Source organism: Halichondria panicea, chromosome 14 (genome assembly GCF_963675165.1).
Source record: "Halichondria panicea chromosome 14, odHalPani1.1, whole genome shotgun sequence".
Taxonomy (NCBI): Eukaryota; Metazoa; Porifera; class Demospongiae; order Suberitida; family Halichondriidae; genus Halichondria; species Halichondria panicea.
Window position 1 is genome coordinate 3,509,006 of NC_087390.1, and position 19,740 is coordinate 3,528,745.

At 41.3% G+C, this 19,740-nt stretch overlaps 5 protein-coding genes across 10 annotated transcripts in view; 2 read left to right on the plus strand and 3 right to left on the minus strand.

Annotated features, from left to right (window-relative positions):
• Nucleotides 1–4,137: 4,137 nt before the first annotated feature.
• On the minus strand, nt 4,138–5,253 carry LOC135348231 (quinone oxidoreductase 2-like). Its single transcript, XM_064546434.1, has one exon. The coding sequence runs from the start codon at nt 5,123–5,125 to the stop codon at nt 4,238–4,240; it is 888 nt and encodes a 295-aa protein (XP_064402504.1). The 5' UTR covers nt 5,126–5,253; the 3' UTR covers nt 4,138–4,237.
• Nucleotides 5,254–6,047: 794 nt separating this feature from the next.
• Nucleotides 6,048–11,127, minus strand: LOC135348071 (lanosterol 14-alpha demethylase-like). 2 transcript variants are annotated; one of them, XM_064546222.1, is made up of 14 exons: nt 10,976–11,127; nt 9,835–9,987; nt 9,549–9,647; nt 9,162–9,338; nt 8,906–9,032; nt 8,608–8,664; nt 8,294–8,411; nt 7,933–8,058; nt 7,581–7,710; nt 7,303–7,368; nt 7,020–7,115; nt 6,674–6,783; nt 6,507–6,562; nt 6,048–6,444 (listed from the first exon to the last, which is right to left on the minus strand). In XM_064546222.1, exons 1-14 carry the CDS (start codon nt 10,976–10,978, stop codon nt 6,266–6,268), a joined length of 1,497 nt encoding a protein of 498 aa, XP_064402292.1. In that variant the 5' UTR covers nt 10,979–11,127; the 3' UTR covers nt 6,048–6,265. The 2 variants fall into 2 exon arrangements, with proteins under 2 accessions (XP_064402292.1, XP_064402293.1); XM_064546223.1 differs by having other exon boundaries at nt 10,987–11,085.
• LOC135348068 (lanosterol synthase-like) lies at nt 11,106–18,245 on the plus strand. 3 transcript variants are annotated; one of them, XM_064546215.1, is made up of 24 exons: nt 11,106–11,244; nt 11,427–11,622; nt 12,011–12,149; nt 12,498–12,606; nt 13,073–13,291; nt 13,402–13,459; nt 13,714–13,791; nt 13,964–14,072; nt 14,307–14,425; nt 14,578–14,675; nt 14,773–14,800; nt 14,857–14,913; nt 15,106–15,177; nt 15,259–15,309; nt 15,512–15,609; nt 16,051–16,102; nt 16,278–16,480; nt 16,712–16,777; nt 16,830–16,910; nt 17,091–17,175; nt 17,560–17,645; nt 17,745–17,781; nt 17,895–17,936; nt 18,030–18,245. In XM_064546215.1, exons 2-24 carry the CDS (start codon nt 11,434–11,436, stop codon nt 18,156–18,158), a joined length of 2,205 nt encoding a protein of 734 aa, XP_064402285.1. In that variant the 5' UTR covers nt 11,106–11,244; nt 11,427–11,433; the 3' UTR covers nt 18,159–18,245. The 3 variants fall into 3 exon arrangements, with proteins under 3 accessions (XP_064402285.1, XP_064402286.1, XP_064402287.1); XM_064546216.1 differs by having other exon boundaries at nt 11,196–11,334; XM_064546217.1 differs by lacking the exon at nt 11,106–11,244 and adding an exon at nt 11,877–11,948 and having other exon boundaries at nt 11,606–11,622.
• LOC135348081 (indole-3-glycerol phosphate synthase-like) lies at nt 18,193–19,300 on the minus strand. The gene has a single exon (XM_064546248.1). The coding sequence runs from the start codon at nt 19,254–19,256 to the stop codon at nt 18,504–18,506; it is 753 nt and encodes a 250-aa protein (XP_064402318.1). The 5' UTR covers nt 19,257–19,300; the 3' UTR covers nt 18,193–18,503.
• LOC135348086 (MORN repeat-containing protein 2-like) overlaps nt 19,301–19,740 on the plus strand; it is a 58,983-nt gene continuing 58,543 nt past the window's right edge. For 2 of the 3 annotated variants that reach the window (XM_064546258.1, XM_064546256.1), the window contains exon 1: nt 19,319–19,440. In XM_064546258.1, coding sequence (XP_064402328.1) covers nt 19,434–19,440 — 7 coding nt within the window. In that variant the 5' untranslated portion in view covers nt 19,319–19,433. Of the gene's footprint in view, nt 19,441–19,740 lie in introns of all 3 variants that reach the window. The other variant, XM_064546257.1, reaches the window with a different exon arrangement.

The window sequence follows — 19,740 nt, forward strand, 5'->3', positions numbered from 1 at the left end:
ATGTGTATACCTGTGCTCAACACTGCATGTATTAGGAACATCAATTCATCACAAATCATACGATTATGCCTCGGTGCGCATGCACAAGCGAGGTATACGGTAGTATGTTTGTGTGTCTGTGTGACAGTGTGTGTGTGTGTAGACCGCTACAGCTGCTCAAGGATGAATCAAGTGCAAGTAAGAATTTCTATAGGCTTCTAGTCATGTTTACTTTTATTTTAAATCGTGGATTTGCAAATTAATGCTTCGTTCTCGAGTTATGCCTAGTTTTGCTTACTTGGAATGCCATTGCAGCCTTTTCAGAAAAGTCCGTAGCAAAACTTGTTCACTGAGTGTTACTACTCTACTTAGTTGTTAGCTCTGCACTAGAACGCTAGCTATTTGTAGCTGCAAGAGTGAGCAGAGAGCTGCAAGGCCGTGCGTCAGCAAGGCCTTGCAGCCATTAATTTTAGACTTGAATTTTTGCATCGATCGTTTTTAGACTTGACTTTTTGCATCGATCGTTTTTACAATCATGGTTGATCATTACCTACTATTCGGTTGATTGCATGCAGCAAAATTCATCATAATCAATGTGTGTATAAAAGCTAGCTATTAGTAGTTTTATGTTATGTAGCTTTGGCACCTCCACCGAGGCATCAGCACCCGCGGTGCTTTCATTATACTGGTTTTACTAATAATTATGCCCACACATTCCAAAATGGATAATTATATTATATATAAGTATATATATAGATCGGTCATAATGCACCCACCAGTAAAAATTGCATGGATTGGCCGGGAAAACATGGACAACTACCGGTACATGCATATGAATGACGTTGTAACGGATTAGAGTTATGCTCTCGTCTGATTTCTTGTTTCCACGCTTTTTGGTGGCTCCACTGGCCAATCCTAGCAATTTTTCACATTGCAAATGTTTTTCTAGTCCGAGTTCTAGTCGGATTCAATCTATGATCGTACCACAGATACTATAAATTTATAGTATCTATGATCGTATTAGGTATGTGTGTACTGTCCACTAGCGAAAGTCAACTCCCTACTAGCGAAGCGAAGGTCACAACTCTCTCTACTAGCGTGCGAAGGTCAATCGTACTCTGTCCACTAGCGAAGGTCAATCGTGAACTCTCTGGGCGCGGCCACCGTAACTTTTTATAAGTACATGATGATGTCGATGGCTGAGCAGAACTGGAAACGAATGTTGTCCTATCACTGCAAAGATTGGCATGGGCTCTGGACAAAGTACTCACCTCAAGGAGAGGTAACAGAGTCGTACAGGAGCCATAGGAATTTCAAGACAAATCCCGAGCAGACCGAGATGCTTCAAACAAATCGGTACTTCTATTCTTCGGACAATATTGTGGAGAAAACGTGGCCCTCAAGATACGATGCTAATGCACCTGATGGAATCCAAGGTAATTTTCACGATGGTAGTGTTTTCTGGGTGTTCGAAACTGGTCATGCTGTCAGTGTGTTCCAATCAGTCAAAGTCTCACCTGATTTAGAGGTGACTTGCGCTGAGATATTATTTGTAAACGAACGTTTGCGACTCAGTGCAATCGTTGTTTACAATAATGGTGATCTAGTGCGAACAGCAACCATTCGAGAAGATTTGACAGGCTTTCCGAGTCAACAGTGGTCTACAGAAACCAAGCAAGTTCCTGAGCGAGATTTTAGAGGCAACTGGAAAGAAACATACACCACAACGGAGCCGGAGAGCTCACCTCAAAAGGTTTCCGATCCTGAGCAATCTCAATTCAAATGGGGTTGGGAAGGTAATACTTCATTTCATTATCCAGATGGCATTTCCATCAGTTGCCCAAAGGCACTGGGTACCAATTCTCCTATGAAATGGGTTGCTAACTGGTTGGTCAACGACACAAAAATACAGCAAATTATGATTGAGTTTGATGAAGATGGTCATTTTTTTTCGCAACGTTTGAATCTATACGAATTGGAATCAGATCTAGCATAACAATTTAAATGCTACATTAGTCATGTTACATGAAATTGTACACATGTATACCGTAATTGATGTAATTACAGCGCCAGAAAAATTAATTCCACTTCTGAGTGGTGCATCTTTTAGAACACAAAAAATTGCATTCAGCCCAGCTGGCGCTTATATTCTACAGCTAGTCTGATAGAGAAAATGGGCGTGGTCTAACTCAGTTTCACTTGCTAGATGCTTGTGAACAACATTCATTGACTGTAGCTATCGGTTATAAGCCCCATTTACACAAGGCCTTTAATCCGGGTTGAAATCCAGATTAAACCTAACCGTGTTCGTGTAAACGGCCCTTATCCGGGTTCTAATCCGGATTAGCCAACCCACCTTTGGAGGTGGTTCAGATTGTGTCAGAAGCGGTTTAGCTTGAGTAAACACAAAGGGCTAATTCTGAGGTGTTGTACATGTTCGGGGGGGGGGGTGTTTCTAGAGTAAGCCTGTAGCTTCCTATCAGCCAATGTTTGCGCAAATGCAGCCCACTACCAAAAATCTGACCCAGATTAGGTATCGTGTAAACGGGGCTTTTTTTAAGGGACTCGCCCCAATAAAAATAAATTGTTAATTACTTTGCGCAAGCCACGAATGGTTTACATGCCGTGGTTTATACTGGCATATCAGTAAGCCTTGCCCAATTATGCTCAAAATTTTGCCTAGTCTCATGCATTGTACCTAATTCTTAAACCTTACTCAATAAAAATCACCAACGAGAATTATACTACAACATTACAGACGCTTCTAAATAATCTTCTAAGGAACTATACTGGCGAGTTAACTGATCTAGTAGTACTACTAGCACCTTCCATACCTATATACTCAGTATTAGCATTATAGTGCGAAATCATACTTTCTACCAAAATTTGGTAAAAATTGCCTAATGTGCTAATATTTTTGCCCATTAGGCTGGCATAATGCTCAATGCTCCACCGCATCTATTAGTCTCAGGCCTACACAGAGGAAGAATGCCAGGGTCAAAAGGTCACTAATTAAAACACCATGTGGCCCTATGCTTTACATGTAAAACTGAGTTTACCCTCGCGCCCCTGAGTTTATACACCACCAATAGCTTGATCCTCTTTATAATATATGCAGCAAAGGTCAAGAACCCAGAACAAGAATGTTTATTCCTTCATTAAACGTGACCCTATTGACCCTGGCGTCCTCTGAGCCCTACATATCAGGCATAGAACTAGCCTCGAATCCAGGCCGATTAAAATACCGGCCTGGTCTCGAGGCTAGCATAGAACTTATAGTGAGCCTTTTGTTTCAAAATGGCGATACAATTACAATATACCATGTGTTGGTGCCCCAAACCGGAAGGATAAATCGACTTGATTTTATTTTATCGATTTCATCTGTTAGGGATCGACTCGATGTGTTTTATCAACTCGATTATCGACTTCATCTGATAGGGATCGACTCCAGAGGAGGGAGGACACAATTAACCTTTAGCTCTAATTAGCTGATTATCGTGACATGCCTTGAAACATAGCAAGTAAGCTGCTGTGACCTCCTGCAGGCGTGCCTGGAAGGTCTCCACCTGAGCTACTGTAGGAGTGCCGAGTCTCTGTGTCTTGTCTGAGCCTTCGTTCTGCGTAGAAAATCCCAGGGGCCTGGAATCGAGGCTAATCCTGATCGATGGAGTCGATCCTGGCAGAAGAAGTCGAGTTGATAAAACACATCGAGTTGATCCCTACCAAAACACATCTAGTCGATCCCTACCAGATGAAGTCACTAGATATTGAGTTGATAAAACACATCGAGTCGATTTATCCTTCCAGTTTGGGACACCAACACATGGTATTTTGTATCGCCATTTTGAAACAAAAGGCTCACCATAATAACTAGCCTCGATCCTAGGAGAACCATGAGTACCTGATAGAGAACTCAATCCGAAGGAGGCTATAAAGATTAAAGAACTGATGAACAATTGTAAACCATAGAGTATATTTCGTGGAATGGCCTCTATATAGGATTGCTAACCCAAATTAAGCCCCTCGAAAAGTTCGCGCTATATATATACGATACTCAACTATGCTTCTCGTGTAATCTGATAGCTTCACCACATGGGCTGTTGTGGCTTGATTCATGTGCATGCCAAACGCATTACTCGTATTATTAAAATCAATGTATACCACTAAAGACAATATATAGTTTAACAATTATCGCGTATAGAAATAATGGTACGTCATATAGACTAGACTAGACTACCATGTGAAACCAAATGTGTTGCTAATTAAATACATGTAAATTGTCCTCAATCCATTTTCTTAGTGTGGTCGGGTCGTCACCAGTTATTTGTTTGAATTTGCCAAGATCACCTTCTGAATACACAGTTGTAGATTCCATCTTCATTGCGACCTCTGTTAGACCCTCGGCTATCCATTCTGGCACTCCAACCGATTTCATCTTCTTCAACTCATCCTCAAAAGGAATTCGTTCATACTTAATTTCTTTTTGAAGAACTTCTGATAGGATACTTATGAACTCATTTGAGGTATTTCGATCGCCCAAAATAGCGATCGTTTTGTTCTGGTATAATTCAGGATTAGCCAGAATAGCAGCTGAAGCTTTTCCGATATCAGCAACAGTAGTGGCATGGCAGGGTGTATCCAGATCAATTACCCGGGTAAGGACTCCGTGTTTCACAGATTGTTTATAATGCGCGTATCCATCCATAAACATTGGGAGCCGAAGAACCGTATACACTAAACCCAGCTCTGAGATGTGGCGTTCAATTTTAGTATACTGGCTACCAAATGAAGTGTCTGGTAGCTTGGCTGTTAGGGTAGACACTACTGCGACATGTTTGACACCTGCTTCCTTTGCCGACAGAGCAGTTGAGGTAGTCAGTTCTACTCTATTTTTTGCAGTAGGTGTAACGATGTAAAGAGTGCTTACTCCTTGAAAAATGCTAACTAGGTTGCTTGCCCCCATGGTAGCCTGTACTACAGTCACATTTGAAAGAGACTTCAACTTTCCAGCTTTTTCTGAGTCAGGGTTCCGCACTCCAGCTCGAATTTCAACCTTGTGAGCATAATTTTCCGTTAAGTTCTTAATCGTAGCAGCACCCACAGATCCTGAAGCTCCAATCACAAAAACGACAGGCTTTATAGACATTCTTTAGATATGCTGCGCTGGTAGCTAGTAAGAGCTAGATATAGATATATAGAGGACTCAACTGAAAAGCTAATGACTTAGCCTCCTTCACAAGGCCTGCCTGGGATCGAGGCTACTATGATTCCAGGACGTTTTTTAATCGGCCTGGATTCGAGGCTATGACTGCACTAGCTAATTTATACACGCACAAGCGCCACAAGACTTGTAGTCTTTACAACTGGAATAAATGCGAGAAGTTTACCTATTGCCTATTATTCCCACAGTGTAAACCAAAGCACAGTGTAAACTACATCCCATCGTCACTAGCTCATGCAAGCTACATTAATTAATAATGGCCACATGACTCTCCGCTATCTGTTCACACAGGAGTGCATGCACTCTAGACTCGCTGGCCAGTCCCATCATCACTTCTTGAGGATTGGCCTCAAGAAGTGATGATGGGACTGGCCAGCGAGTCTACATGCACTCCTGGTTCACACTATAATTATAGCCCTAGAATGATGCCAATTATCCATGCACCATTTCGTGTATAACCTACAATAATTATATTATAATTATAATATTGCATGCACTCGTATACTGACCAACCACTCGTATACTGACCAACCTGCCTGTAATAATTATGTAATATCGTATAACATTAGCGTGAAATTTTCGAGGGGCTTAATTTTCGCTGATTTCGTGGGTTACCAATCCTACACGAAAAATTAAGTCCACAAAAATTGTTATCCGCTATAATGTGCAAAAATTAAAGGCGTGGCTTCCGGTAGCAGTTATTCCACGAACATTATACAACGAAATGCTTTTAGAGGCCATTCCACGAAATATAAATGCCTCAAAAATTTAGCGCTATTTAAAGATGCCCATGCATTGACACTTCAGAAGAATACCATGTGCATGTATGGGGTACTGGGGTATAATATAATTATTATGCATGTCAGTTACTACACGCATGATTAATGTTAATAATTACAATCAATTTAAGACCATATAAATATTCCAAAATGAACCATACCATGTACTGTCAGTCCACATAGCCATCGTGTTACGTACAATATAAATATAATGTATAAGCTCAAGCTCACACATGCAATAAAACCAAACAGCTAAACAGTTGTGGCATTACAATAAGTCCTTGTTTCACATGCCCCTTCTCCTGTATCGAATGAGAGGCTTGGTGGGGGTGTGTATCATAGTGGTGTAGTTGACTGGTGGAAAGTGACCATCCACCAAATCAAACTCGTACTTGCGCAGGAGAACAGACCAGATGGTTTTGATCTGAATGAGCGCAAAACTCTCTCCCACACAGCGATGTCGACCTGTTAGGTGAGTGTAATATGAGCCATAGGATAAGCTACCTGTTATGTTTACAGGGACGTACCTGCTCCAAATGGAACAAAGGAGAACTTTTCATCAGATGAAGTCTGTTCTAAAAATCTAAGAAAACATTTCCGTTATTTCTTTAGTATTATTATATACAATCCATACAGTAATTTATCATGACTGGTAGAGGTACACATTTGCAATAGCGTACAAGGTACAACCTACCGGTCAGGATTAAAATCTTGCGGGTTGGTCCAGACCTCCATGAGGCTCTGGTTGACAGTTGGTGAGACACACACTTGGTGACCAGGAGGTATCGTAAACTTGCCAATAGTCTGTACAGTTACGACAAGCAGCAATATCGTCATTGGTGATCAATCACCAACACTTGGCAACACAATAAGAGCCAGATTTGCATGGATTTTGTCATGGGCGTGCTACAAACTTAAAATTCCTGTACTATGTGGCTGTGGCTTCAGCAGTAACAGGTACATGAAATTAATGCAATATAATAGTACAGGAATTTCAACTAAAAAAAAAACGTACAATCGATCTCATGTTACATATGTACCTGAGTGGACTTCACCATCCTCATCATGGTCATGATAGGTGGGCGAAGCCTCAGGGTCTCCTTCAAGCAACGCTCCAGGAAGGCAAGTTCCTCAACCTGTTAATAAAACATGATTAGTGTACAGGTCTATTAACTGGGAATGTTTGGGACATAAGAAGCTGGACGTCCGTATGTCACATGCAAACATTGTGGCCTAACAGTTGGTATCTAACTAAAACTAGTGTATCTGCACACTAATATAATTATGCAAGATAGCTAAAAAAAATTTGTGAGTAGATCTAACCTCGTCATAATTCAATGGAGGCAAATCCTCACCACAGACCTTCAACTGCTCCTGGTAGGCAGCATTCTGTGTGAAAGTAAAACACTCAAAATACGTACGTAACAATATTCAAGAGCACGAAATAGGGCAGAATAATTATTACAAGGAGAACAACTTAAAAGAGAGAAGCGTATAATTATACCATTTTGATACCGTTGAATGCATGCCAAAACGTAAGTTAGCTACGGGACACAATAAATTGAAATCCCTAGACAAATCGTACGTAGAGAACTGTTCACCTGCAGCTGCTTGTGTCTGGCAAGATAGAAGCCTACCCATGCACTGGTGGTGGAGGAGGTGTGTTGTCCTGCCAACAGAAACCCTATCAACATGCCTATTATCTCATGATCCTTAAGAGTGCGGCCATCTCTGTGTGTGGGGAAATAAGCTAGTGCATCAACAGCGTTTACCAATCTATAAATTATAATGACAGTGGCAGGTTTATATGTCAAATTGGTGACCATACCGACATTTGTTACAAGACCAGTAGGAAACTACAAAAATCAACAGCTTCATAGGCTACGTAGTAAAGCGTGAGTACGTCATAGCATGTGCTCTCATTGACAGGTAATTAGTATATAGACAGCTTACTTGTAAGTAGTGTGCAGAAGAGTATCGAGCACGTCATCCTCATGGTCCCCCTGTGAGCTCTCACGACGCCTTTGGATTACATCACCAAATATCTTATACATCTCCAGCCGAGCATGGTCTCGTTTCCTGCAAACAGTATCAAGCGTATAGCAATCGCACACTACTATTTCTGTTGTTACGCTTCATTTATCATTTAATGATCTAATAGTGAGTTTATTTAATTTGTTGTGGGCTTGAAAATTTAAACGAGTATAGAATTGGACACTAAAGGTAAAGCATGATCTAAATCCCGTACTAATATTTGCGTCAAACTGATATTCAAACTGATAATACTTTTGCTAGGATCGATGCCTAGTCTCACCTGAATGACGGCAGTGGCAGCCATCCTGGGAGTAGCCAGGCCAGGTGACTAAACCCTCCGTCCAAATCAGAATACAGCTGGGCAACATGTTCATCCAAACACTCCCTTATCTCACGGCCTGGAGAGAGAAATAAGTGGCGAACTCGAACACGAACACAAACACAAACACGAACCTAAAAATTATCAAAAGGAGGAACGATAGCTTTTAAAACTACAATGTAATGGGGGGGGGGGGGGGGGGGAGGACCAGAGTGATAGAGGAAAGATTATGTCATGATTTTGTGCTCACAGAAATAAACTGCATGGCAACTCACCATGGAGACAGCGGCTGGCAGTCAGGATAATTAGCTCTGATAATGCTTGGAAGAGGTCTACAGTGGTGTGTAGTACAAAGTACATGTAACTACATGTAGATCTATATAAGTATACGTACATGTACGGTTGTCATATTTACAATAGGGTATCCCAGCTATGTGGCAGGAACTACACAAGTCATGACTGTACAATCGTGCACCTCAAGAAAGTTTTCTGTTCTCTATTCACCACTTAATTTACTGTGCAAATGTGTAATGTACAGAGGTACACAAGCACAATAATTATAGTGCCACTCACCTTTCACCCCGCTGTCACCCCATCTCTCGAAGTAGTCAATGGTCTCCTTCTCAATGAGTGGGACGTAGCGTCGGAAGTGAGCCACTGAGAGACCAGTCTTGAGCATCTTCTTTTGCTCTAGGAACACCTGTTCATCGATCGGTATGTGAGAAGGTGGTACCGATACTATAAGCAATAATAATGTTACTGATAGCACTGGTCAGTAATTAATGCCAAGCTATGAGCAAAATACAAACCCACGTATAATTCAACTCACATCATTGGACACATCGTAAGCCACACCCTTGCCAAACACGGGTGTGACCAGCTTGCCATACACTTCAGCTGCATTGAGGTCCTGGTCTTTGGAGTTAAAGAGCAGGGCGGAGCTGTCGGAACCAATCAGGTAAGTGAATGTCTTTCCCACCATTGTAAAGCTGAACACATTGCCGTACTGTGTGTGTGTGTGTGAGTAGTTCAAAGGTGAGGGGCAAGAGAATTGGTACAAATCACAACCAATGTTACCACTGGTAATTTGTGATTATTATAATTAAAGCTACGAAGTTTCCAATCCCCTTCCTGCTCTATCTATGAATTCTTGCATGCCTAATTTTAATAAGCAGTATGTAGCTTTAGTTATTCAGTTATTAATTTTGGCACACACCTTCTCTCTTGCACTGAGCAGAAACTCGATGGGGTTCTTGCCGAACTCGACAGCGTGACCCAGGAATGGAAGGCACGAGGATATGTGGGGAGGGTACTTCTGCAGAGATGCAACATTGTTTTGGGGAGGGCTGACTTAAATCAGTTTTTTTTAGACTTATTTTTAGACTTTACTCCCTTGGATTGACATATAAAGTCTGAATACTGACTATTTTTAATGGTATAATGGGTATCAGCAGATTTGCTAAGGACACATACTTTTCCCAAAAATTGCACATTGAGCTCACCTCTCCCTGTTTAGGAGTGGGTATTCCCCCACCTACGAGTCGTCGGTAAAGGAAGAGCATGCTGACCACCACCATCACAGCAACTGTGGTGGAGTGCACCACTGCCACCGCCGACACCACTTCCAGCACACTGCTAAATACACTCATCGCTACCTGGGAATATTAACATGGTATACCGCAGTGCTAGAAATTTTATGCGAGCAGTGATACTAGCTGTCACGGTATCGCACAATCGGCGTTTAGTCAAGGCCTGTACAATCTCATTGAAATCGCGGAAAAAAATTATCACATACATATCGCATGTTTTTGAAGCCTGGCCAAACGCATAATTTGATGCTCACGTATAATTATTTCTACAATGTAGCTACACAATGTATACGGTACAGGCTGTACATGTAGTAGGGACAAGCTACATTGTGTCGTAGACCTATATCTCAGCAATATTTTTTACTGATTCAGAGTGTGGCTGTCCGTTCTGATAGGTTATCTCAATTGCTAAAGTTGATTTGTGGACTAGCTAGAAAGCTGCTCGATGTACGTATAGTAGAGAGGTGGCCATTCCTGAGACGTTCCTTTACTTCGAATTCTATGTGTATAATCTGGGACCTGATTTCGTGGCCCGTTACGTTATACATAGCATATACATGGTCATTAAAGGAGGTTCCACTGTAATAATTTTATATTAAAACAATACTTAATTTTCAATGTGTGCCACGAATTAATAGTCATGAACCACAAATTATTCGGCCAAATTTCAATCTATCGATCTCTGGTATTAAAACATTCAGTGTTAGAAGACGAAGTAATTTTGTCAATTAATTTTGATGCTGGGAATAAATACGCTTTGTTTTGTTTGATAGGCATTCAGCATTGAAAAAGGTCACAAATTTGCTGTAAAAAAGGTCATGAAAAAAAGAAAAAAAAGGTCAAAGTCGTAAATGCAAGTGGTTTTGTTTGACAATTTTTACAGCCCATCGCAATAAAAAAAAGAGCAAGGGGTGTAAAACAGGCGGGCCGCGCCTAGTGCCTGAGAACCACGTAATTTGCTTTGTCAAGCTACCATGTACCACATGCACACAACTTGCACAGCTAAGATGAGCACACACCCCCATCTTTAAAGATTGTGTGTACGCTAACTCACCATAAATGCACCTTGTACAGAAAAACAGCTCTTCTACTTCTGGCTGATCATAGATCTTTACTCTATAATTATATCTATGGGCTGACCAGTTTTTTCAGGCTTGCAATTAAACAAAAGGGGGGAGGGGCTAGGTCATTCTTGAGGTCATCCGACTTCCATCACCTGAGGGATGCCAGTTGCAGACCACCTTGGTCATGTTGGTGGCCCTATAGATGATCTGGTGGCCAGTGGTTCGTGTAATGCTCGTGCCTATGCGTGCCAGCAAGCAGGTACATTGATCTATACACAGTTAGAATAGCAGTTAGACACGTGTAGATCTATTTTGGCTTTGTTGTGGTCAAGTGGTTTGCTTGCTAATTGTGAGTGTTTTTACTAGGAGTCTATGCTGACTTTATAGCAGATTCCTCTTGTGAAAATCACTGTATATAATGACTACTGCCTGATTCTGCAGACGTCAGATGTCTAGACATATGCCAACGGTGAATGGTCATGTGACCAGCCTCGTTCGCCCTGTGGGTCCGACCACAGACCTGACCAAGTGGAGATTGAGCAGTGTGAGAGGGAGACAAACATGGGTCTATGATGAAGAAGGCGTGTTCAAGAGGGAGGCGAACTTCATCGAGAAACATGCACTTGGACTAGACACTGTGAGTAGCTGTGTATAAATACTAGGATAAGATGCACTGGAGGGAACTGTTCCATTGGGAGAGGGAACAGGGGATGTGCAGATGTGCAGATGTGTATTAAATGTGGAGTATTGAAGTAGAGGTTATCCTCTGATGATAATTATTGGCTTCATATTAAAACATCTTTCACTCACAGGATAAAAAGTTATCAATTACTGTTTGACGCATTTGGACTCATAATAAAAATTTATCCACTCACCTCCCACATTAAGCAGCACTGCAGGTATTAATCACGGCTGATAAAATCGTTACTTGGCTTTCAATTTTTCTACTACCCTAAGTCCAAGGTGTACTATTGGAATGCTGTGTGAAATCTTTGCTCATTATATGCATATATATATCTACGTAGTCCATGCTGGCACCTATGCTGCCCAAAGCCTGTACACCCAAGGAGGCAGCAAAGAATGGGATGTTGTTTTACTCCAAGCTCCAAGCAGAGGATGGTCACTGGACGGGAGACTATGGTGGACCACTGTTTCTGATGGCAGGTGAGCCTGGCAAGAGAACTGTCAGTGTTACGTAAAGTACCGTATAACGGGAAAATTTGGCACCGCCAATGCCAATACTAAAGCTAAGTGGCAGTGGAACGTCATTGACATAGTTATAGGCTCCGACGCCAAATTAAGAAACGCCTATTAATTTTGTTTAAATACTTTATTCGCAAAGTATAACACTCCTTCAAGTTTTCCGATTATATGGGTATTGCGATACTGGAAAAGTTACTGACATATTGAGCTGTTAATTGACCTTTTTTTTTTAGTGTTGCTTGATATAATAATATTATAGTTTTGATGTCCACATGCGAATTGCTGTTTTTCCCTGTCTCACGACTACAGGGTTGGTGATAGTATGTCACATGACTGACACACCTTTCAGTGAGGCCCAGCGATCAGAGATGGTCCGCTATCTAAGGAACGTGCAGAGGGAAGACGGAGGATGGGGGCTGTGAGTGTCTGCACTATTTACACATTAATTTTGATGCATCTTAATTACGTACATATAGACTTGTACATGTACATGTCATGACAGTGTGATTTACTTTGCCAGAAAGAAGCCTGTTTTCTGTAATTACATGCATGGCCATCATGCTATTGTTCAGCTGTCTGCAGCACATGTATATTCCCAGGCAGATTTTAATAAGGAAAGGTACTGAACTAAAAAATAGTGTAATATCAGGAAAATGTCAGGGAAATGTGGCCGCTATTGTACGTACATGCTTTTGAGTAAGAATGGTGGAGATAGTGGTGAATAGTGAGCGATAGTGCACGAGGGAAAAGGGGGGATGGTGGGGGATGATGGGGGATGATGGGAGAGAGTGTGGGGGATTATATATGAGAGTGGTGGAGAGTATAGTAATGTCAAGTTCCAATTCTCAATGATAATTATTATAATTACGTTCGTCCACCAACAGACACATTTGTGGCAAATCTACTGTGTTTGGTACTGTTTTGAACTACGTCACTCTGCGACTTTTGGGAGTGAGTAGAGATGACCCGGATGTAGTCAGGGCTCGCTCCCTCCTCCACACACTGGGTGGTGCTGTGAGTATTCCCTCCTGGGGGAAATTCTGGCTCTCTGTTCTTAACGTCTACCACTGGGACGGTGTCAATTCTCTTCTACCAGAGCTCTGGTGAGTAGACTATAATTCTCTATAATTATTATGCTGTAGGTATACGTACGTACTTGCAAGTTAAATTATTCTTTGACAACCAACTTAATATTGTTCTCTAATAATTACAGGTTACTGCCCACTTTTATTCCCATCCACCCTTCGAACTGGTGGTGTCACTGTCGCCAGGTAATGGTATTTGTTTGTATCCGACAGCGCGCTACATACATAATGTATACATACATGTACTTATAATTATGCACACCACTATAATTGTACGTAACATCATGCATGCATGTATATACTGAACAATACCCTTCAAGAAGAAGGTGTATTTACCATACCCATATAAGGCTTACTTTACCTTATTTACTGGTGTGCTCTTGTAGTAGACATTAGGGGATTAAGACATTAATTATGCGACTGTATTCTTGGCTTTCCAGGTGTACCTGCCCATGGGCTACTGCTATGCTCACAGGATAAGAGCTGAGCCCACCAGATTAATACAGGAGCTGAGAGAGGTGGGTATATCCATCTTCTGGAGCGTCCAGTCATTTATTGATAGGCGATCCTCGTGAATTCTAAACAAAATTGATTGTACCTGTACCAGTCCGTACGTACCTTTGTGTCAGTATAAGCTACTAACTTAACTTGCTGATCACTACATGCATGCAACTGATACTTGTTTTGCAGGAGCTGTACACTACTCCGTACGACAGCATTAACTGGCCTGCCCAGAGGGGCAACATTGCCCCAGGCGACATCTTCTCTCCCCATAGCAAAACTCTAGACTTCACTCTGGGTGAGCATGGTTGAATCCGACAACTGTGATGTTCTAGTTACATGGACCATTCACTTCACGAGTTTATAATTATATACACTGTATTCACTTTACAACCATAAAAACAAGTTTGTGCTCGATCACGTATGCACTAGTTTTTAGATGCATGCACGTGGTATTGAAACATGTAGTAGCCTACCTAGTGTTTGGTAGTATGGTTTTTACTTCAGCTTCCTCTCCACATGCTTTCTCTAGGTGTGGCCAACCTTTACGAACGGTTTTCCATTGGCTACCTACGGTCGTGGGCAACCAGTGAATGTCTGAAGCAGATCAAAGGAGACGACCAGTTTACCAATTGCATCAGCATTGGGCCAGTGAGTTCATGCAACCTGTATATATAGAATAATACAAGAATCTATCCGTTCAGCTTATTATCTAAGGTCGGAAATGAATTCTGCCATCATTCGATTACTGTAACACTAAACTTTCAATATCATTTAGTGTGTGGCCACTTAAATTAATGCAGATCTCCAAAGTGATTCAGATGCTAGTGCGATGGCATGCTGACGGTCCTGACTCGGCCAGGTTCAAGGAGCATGCCAGCAGAGTACCTGACTACCTATGGTGAGCCAATCGTAAAGAGATACATGTACGTAATTATATACACCTGACCAGCATGTACAGTTATAGTGCCAGCGCTTATCATTGCTCTTTTCTGCAGGATTGGATTGGATGGCATGAAAATGCAGGTACGTACTTGTGCAGTATCAGCTGTGTAGGTATATATAATTAACCCCACCCATAGGGAACAAATGGATCTCAACTATGGGACAGTGCGTTCGCAACTCAAGCATTTATTGAAGTAAGTTTTTTCTATTATACACAACTCGTCCCCACGCCCACTTTGGATCCTTATTGGTTGAAGAAAAAGGCTGTGTAGGAGGCTAGCACAAGAAATAGACGCATTATTGTTTGTCTTAGGCAAATGTAATCTACATATCGGGTATATATTATACATGTACTTGTTGCATCAGCTTGAATAACTGTGTTCCAGGCAAGTGCGTATGAGGATGATGACTTCTCTGAGAATATGAAGGCAGTGTTTCGGTTCCTTAAAGGCACTCAGGTATGGTACTACAGATTTCTGCCTACATATAACTTGGTGCTATTTCCATAACGTACATTCAATATAATTATTGGTATGCAGATTCCCGACAACCCTCCCGACTACAAGAAATACTACAGGCACATGAACAAAGTGAGTTTATGGGCATGCATAGATGGCGTTAAGAATCAAATCAGCGTACACCTGCAAGACATTATGTCTTTTCAATCCTATATTAAGTATGCATGTACGTATAACTTAATATGCATGCTAGGTGTTTACTAGCTGGCGCTACTGTAGGTATGCCTGACAAGATACACACACACGAGATCATGCATACTTTGCTTGTATACAGGGGGCATTTCCATTCAGTACAGTTGAGTGTGGCTGGCATGTGTCCGACTGCACAGCCGAAGGTCTCAAGTCAGTCATGCTACTGCAGGAGAAGTGCAGGTTAGTCTTATTTAAGATTATCAGCAGCTAATTGTGATGAATCGAGTCACTATTTTGCATAGTCTTTACTGAAAATTTGATTTTGGCATAATTATAGTAGCGGAATAATTATCTTACAATAGTTGCAGACATTCCTTTCTTTTCTACTACCTCCCCCCCCCACTATCAAGCACTCTTTCACCTTTATTCCCCACGATCCCCCACTCTCTCCCCCTTTCTATCCACTCATTACACGGAGGTTTGAAGATTGCATTTCTATTATTTAGGCAGTCAGCTCTTAAATATTGATGATGCTCAGGCAATGCCATGATTACTACCAAGGCACATGTAGCACATAGTACGTATTTTTGTACGCTATAATTTTTCTCTTCATTGACAAGCTTTTAATTATTTACGCATACTCTGTGTGTCTTATACTGTACGACCTGTCATCTCATTCAGCTACCTGGGAGATTCTATAGAAGATGATAGACTCTTTGATTGTGTCAATGTGGTGAGTGCATTTGTCCCAACTGCTTCAAAGTACATGCACAGTCATATATACTCACATTTTTTCTTTACTGTTTTCAAATAATTATTATCTTTGCCTATAAAGATCACTTTTGGTACATGTACATTATGGCACATAACTGTACCGTTAATTGGACTCATTTTCAATATGTATATAGTTGCTGAGCATGCAGAACAGCAATGGTGGCTACTCCTCATACGAGACTAAACGAGCAGGGGCAGTGGTGGAGTTACTCAACCCTGCAGAGGTGTTTGGGGACATCATGGTGGACTACACATATGTGGAGTGCACGTCAGCTGTCGTGCAAGCTCTTAAACACTTCTCAGACCAGTTTCCAACTCACAGGACACAGGAGATTGAGTGGGTCTAATTTTATTGTTCTCCAAAACTACTTCTTTTTTGCTGGGACTACTCAATACCGTTCTGTCCATAATACGTCAACTTGTTACTTAGGCCGCTTTTTCGTTCATATACTGCAGCAATTATTACAGATAATAAGTTTTGTACTATTTTTGATGCCTATAATTTGTACAAAATAATCGTAATTACATACATACTCTGTATTTGTGCCTTACATGCATTTCAATACAGTTTGTGCCTAAGGAGAGGGCTGCGCTATGTTCTCAGCATTCAGAAACCAGACGGCTCATGGGAGGGGTAAGTTTATTGCACAAAATGCATACATGTGTACTACATGCACGCTCTGCAGATGCTGGGGGGTTTGCTTCACCTACGGTACATGGTTCGGACTGGAAGCACTTGCTTGCATGGGAAGGAGATATGATTTGGGGTGAGTGTGTCATCAGTTTGGTAGGAGATCTGGATGTGGTAGATCTGGCGTATGTGTGGGGGTATGTACATGCATGTATTACATAATTATTGTTACCACATGTATTGACCATGCTACGCCCTGGGTATTTCGTACTCTATGCCGTCACATTTTTATAAAGTATGTACTATCATTTTGTAGGACTGCTGGAGATGAAGTGAAGAAAGCTTGTGACTTTCTTTTGTCCAAGCAGAAAAGTGATGGAGGCTGGGGAGAGGACTTCAGTGTGAGTTGATGGTTAAATGTCACTTTTAACTGAGTTAACTGTGAATCTGATCTAAAGAGTGATTTAATTAGCACTTTCCGTGCCGGGTCGCCTAAGAGAGATTAAGGCTCCATGCACACAGTAATATTTATAATTATCACACTTATTATAATGTACAGTTTACGTACATACGTATGTATAGGATTCCTGAAACGTTGTTACATACATGTCAATATAAATTATCTTCCCTAAATTTAAAGTAATGGCCACCATTATTTGTGGGGATGGCCACCATTATTTGTGGGGATGGCCCCCAGATGAACAATCATGTAGCATTCTGAGTCTAATAGTGTAACTATAGAGAACTATCTGGGCGAAGAAACATCATTGCACTAATTTTCCCAGTCATGTGAGCAGCGGGTGTATGTGGAGACAGAGTCCTCTGAGGTAGTCAACACCTGCTGGGCTCTACTTGGACTCATGGCTGTCAGGTAAGTAGGCTCAACACTCATACAGTTTTTAAAAATTAGACTTCTGTGAGAGTGCTTGTTCACTATAACTATTATTATGACTCTGGTACATCTTTTCAGATATCCTGACCCCAGTGTCATAGCCAAAGGCATCAAGGTTAGTGGAATGGAATAAAAGCTTGTACTGCTTTAGTATTAGTTCAGCTAAGATGTGTAACACGCATGATGGTACATACTTTTGTGTGTGTCAAACCCTCTCTATAATAATAGGTGGTAATGAGCCGACAGCTCTCTAATGGGGACTGGAAACAGGTACGTTTATACTCGGCACACAAATATATTGGATCTATCAACTATTATAATAATTTTGTTTGTATCTCTCATACTCTATGCCCCTTCTATCAGGAAGGAGTGAAAGGTGTGTTCAACAAGACATGTGCCATAACGTACACCAGCTACCGAAATGTGTTTCCCATCTGGACCCTGGGACGCTTTTCACGTCTCTATCCGGACATTGACTGCAGTGAAATATAACTCTTTCTATAGTGTGCCATTTATTGGTAACCTGTATTTTCATCCAATGTTTTAACTGCATATTATTGTATATTATACTACACATGACTTTTATTACAGTATATACAGTAGTGAAAAAGCGCGCAGTGGGCACAAAAAAAGTTGTTGAAAAATTATGTTACTGTGCATGAATTCTCGGCTATGTGTAATAAATAGCTTATATATACACATGTACGTACAATTATTATGTCTGTACCATAATTATATATTCATAGCATTATAATTGATAGACACAATAATTGAAGATGAAAAAGCTAGTGAAATAAGAATGTAAACTGCAACAGGTAGGTAGGTATAGAAAGAATATCAAGTATCACCGATCATTTCTCTGATCATAATCCTCGGGTCAGCACTTGTGACTAGAGCCTCTCCTACTAGCACTGCATCAAACCCCGCCTCATACATCCGTCGAGCATCTGCCACACTCCTCACACCTGACTCCGCCACTCGCACACACTCACGAGGGATGCTGTTAACTGATTGTTCCGAAGTTGCTAAATCCACTTTAAAACTTTTTAAGTCACGATTGTTGATACCAATTATCTTTGCTCCAGCAGTCATGGCCAATTCAATTTCTTGTTGGTTATGCACCTCGACTAGTGCATCCATTCCTTGCTTGTAACACAATTCTATAAATTCCTTCAATCTGTCCCCGAGTACTCGTACAATAAGCAATACTGCATCTGCTCCAATGGCTACAGCTTGTGAAATCTGTACTGGATCGATAATAAACTCTTTCTGAAGAACTGGAATTTCTACTCCTTTTTTAATAGTTACAAGGTCTTCAATAGTTCCTCCAAATCCTTCTTCATCAGTGAGAACAGAAATAGCTGCTGCACCTCCAGATTCATATTCCTTGGCAAGTGAGAGAGCATTCAGATTGACGTTGATATCTCCTTTAGAGGGTGACTTTCTCTTGATCTCACCGATCACAGATAGTCCTGGTTTTTGGAGAGCTTTCAAGAAAGAATTTGAGTTAGTTTTCTCTTGGTATGGCACACATATCCCCTTTATTTCTTCTTTCTTTCTAGAAATGATCTTCTCAAGAAAATTGTCCATTTTCCATCGAAAAATTATTGGTAAAGGTCACCTACTCTAAAAAAGAGGTAGGGCCTAGGGTGTGTTGTCATAGACACCGTACCGTACCACAGGCCAGCTTTCTTACGACACGTACCTACGTACTTTGGAACAGAGCAGTGTCAGTCACACAGTACAGTAGATCTACAGACAGCTATTATGCCAGGTACGTATGCTATGGAGTCGTAAATTAGTAGCGATATAGACTCGCAAGCCGTCACTGTTGCGCGGCAAACAGTAGACTTGTCAAACTCCGTGTAGAGACTCGTGTTTGCACAGTAATCAGCATACCATAATTTATAGCAGGAAATTTTTGCGTTTTCAAGGGCAGAGCAGTAACGCGAAAATTAAAACCGGGATAAACTCCCGCGCACTGGTATTTTCACATGCAAAGCTATTAGTTGGTGTGGTTTCCTGGCATTGAACCACAAATATTAGAACCCACGAAAATGTTTGCTGAGGGCTC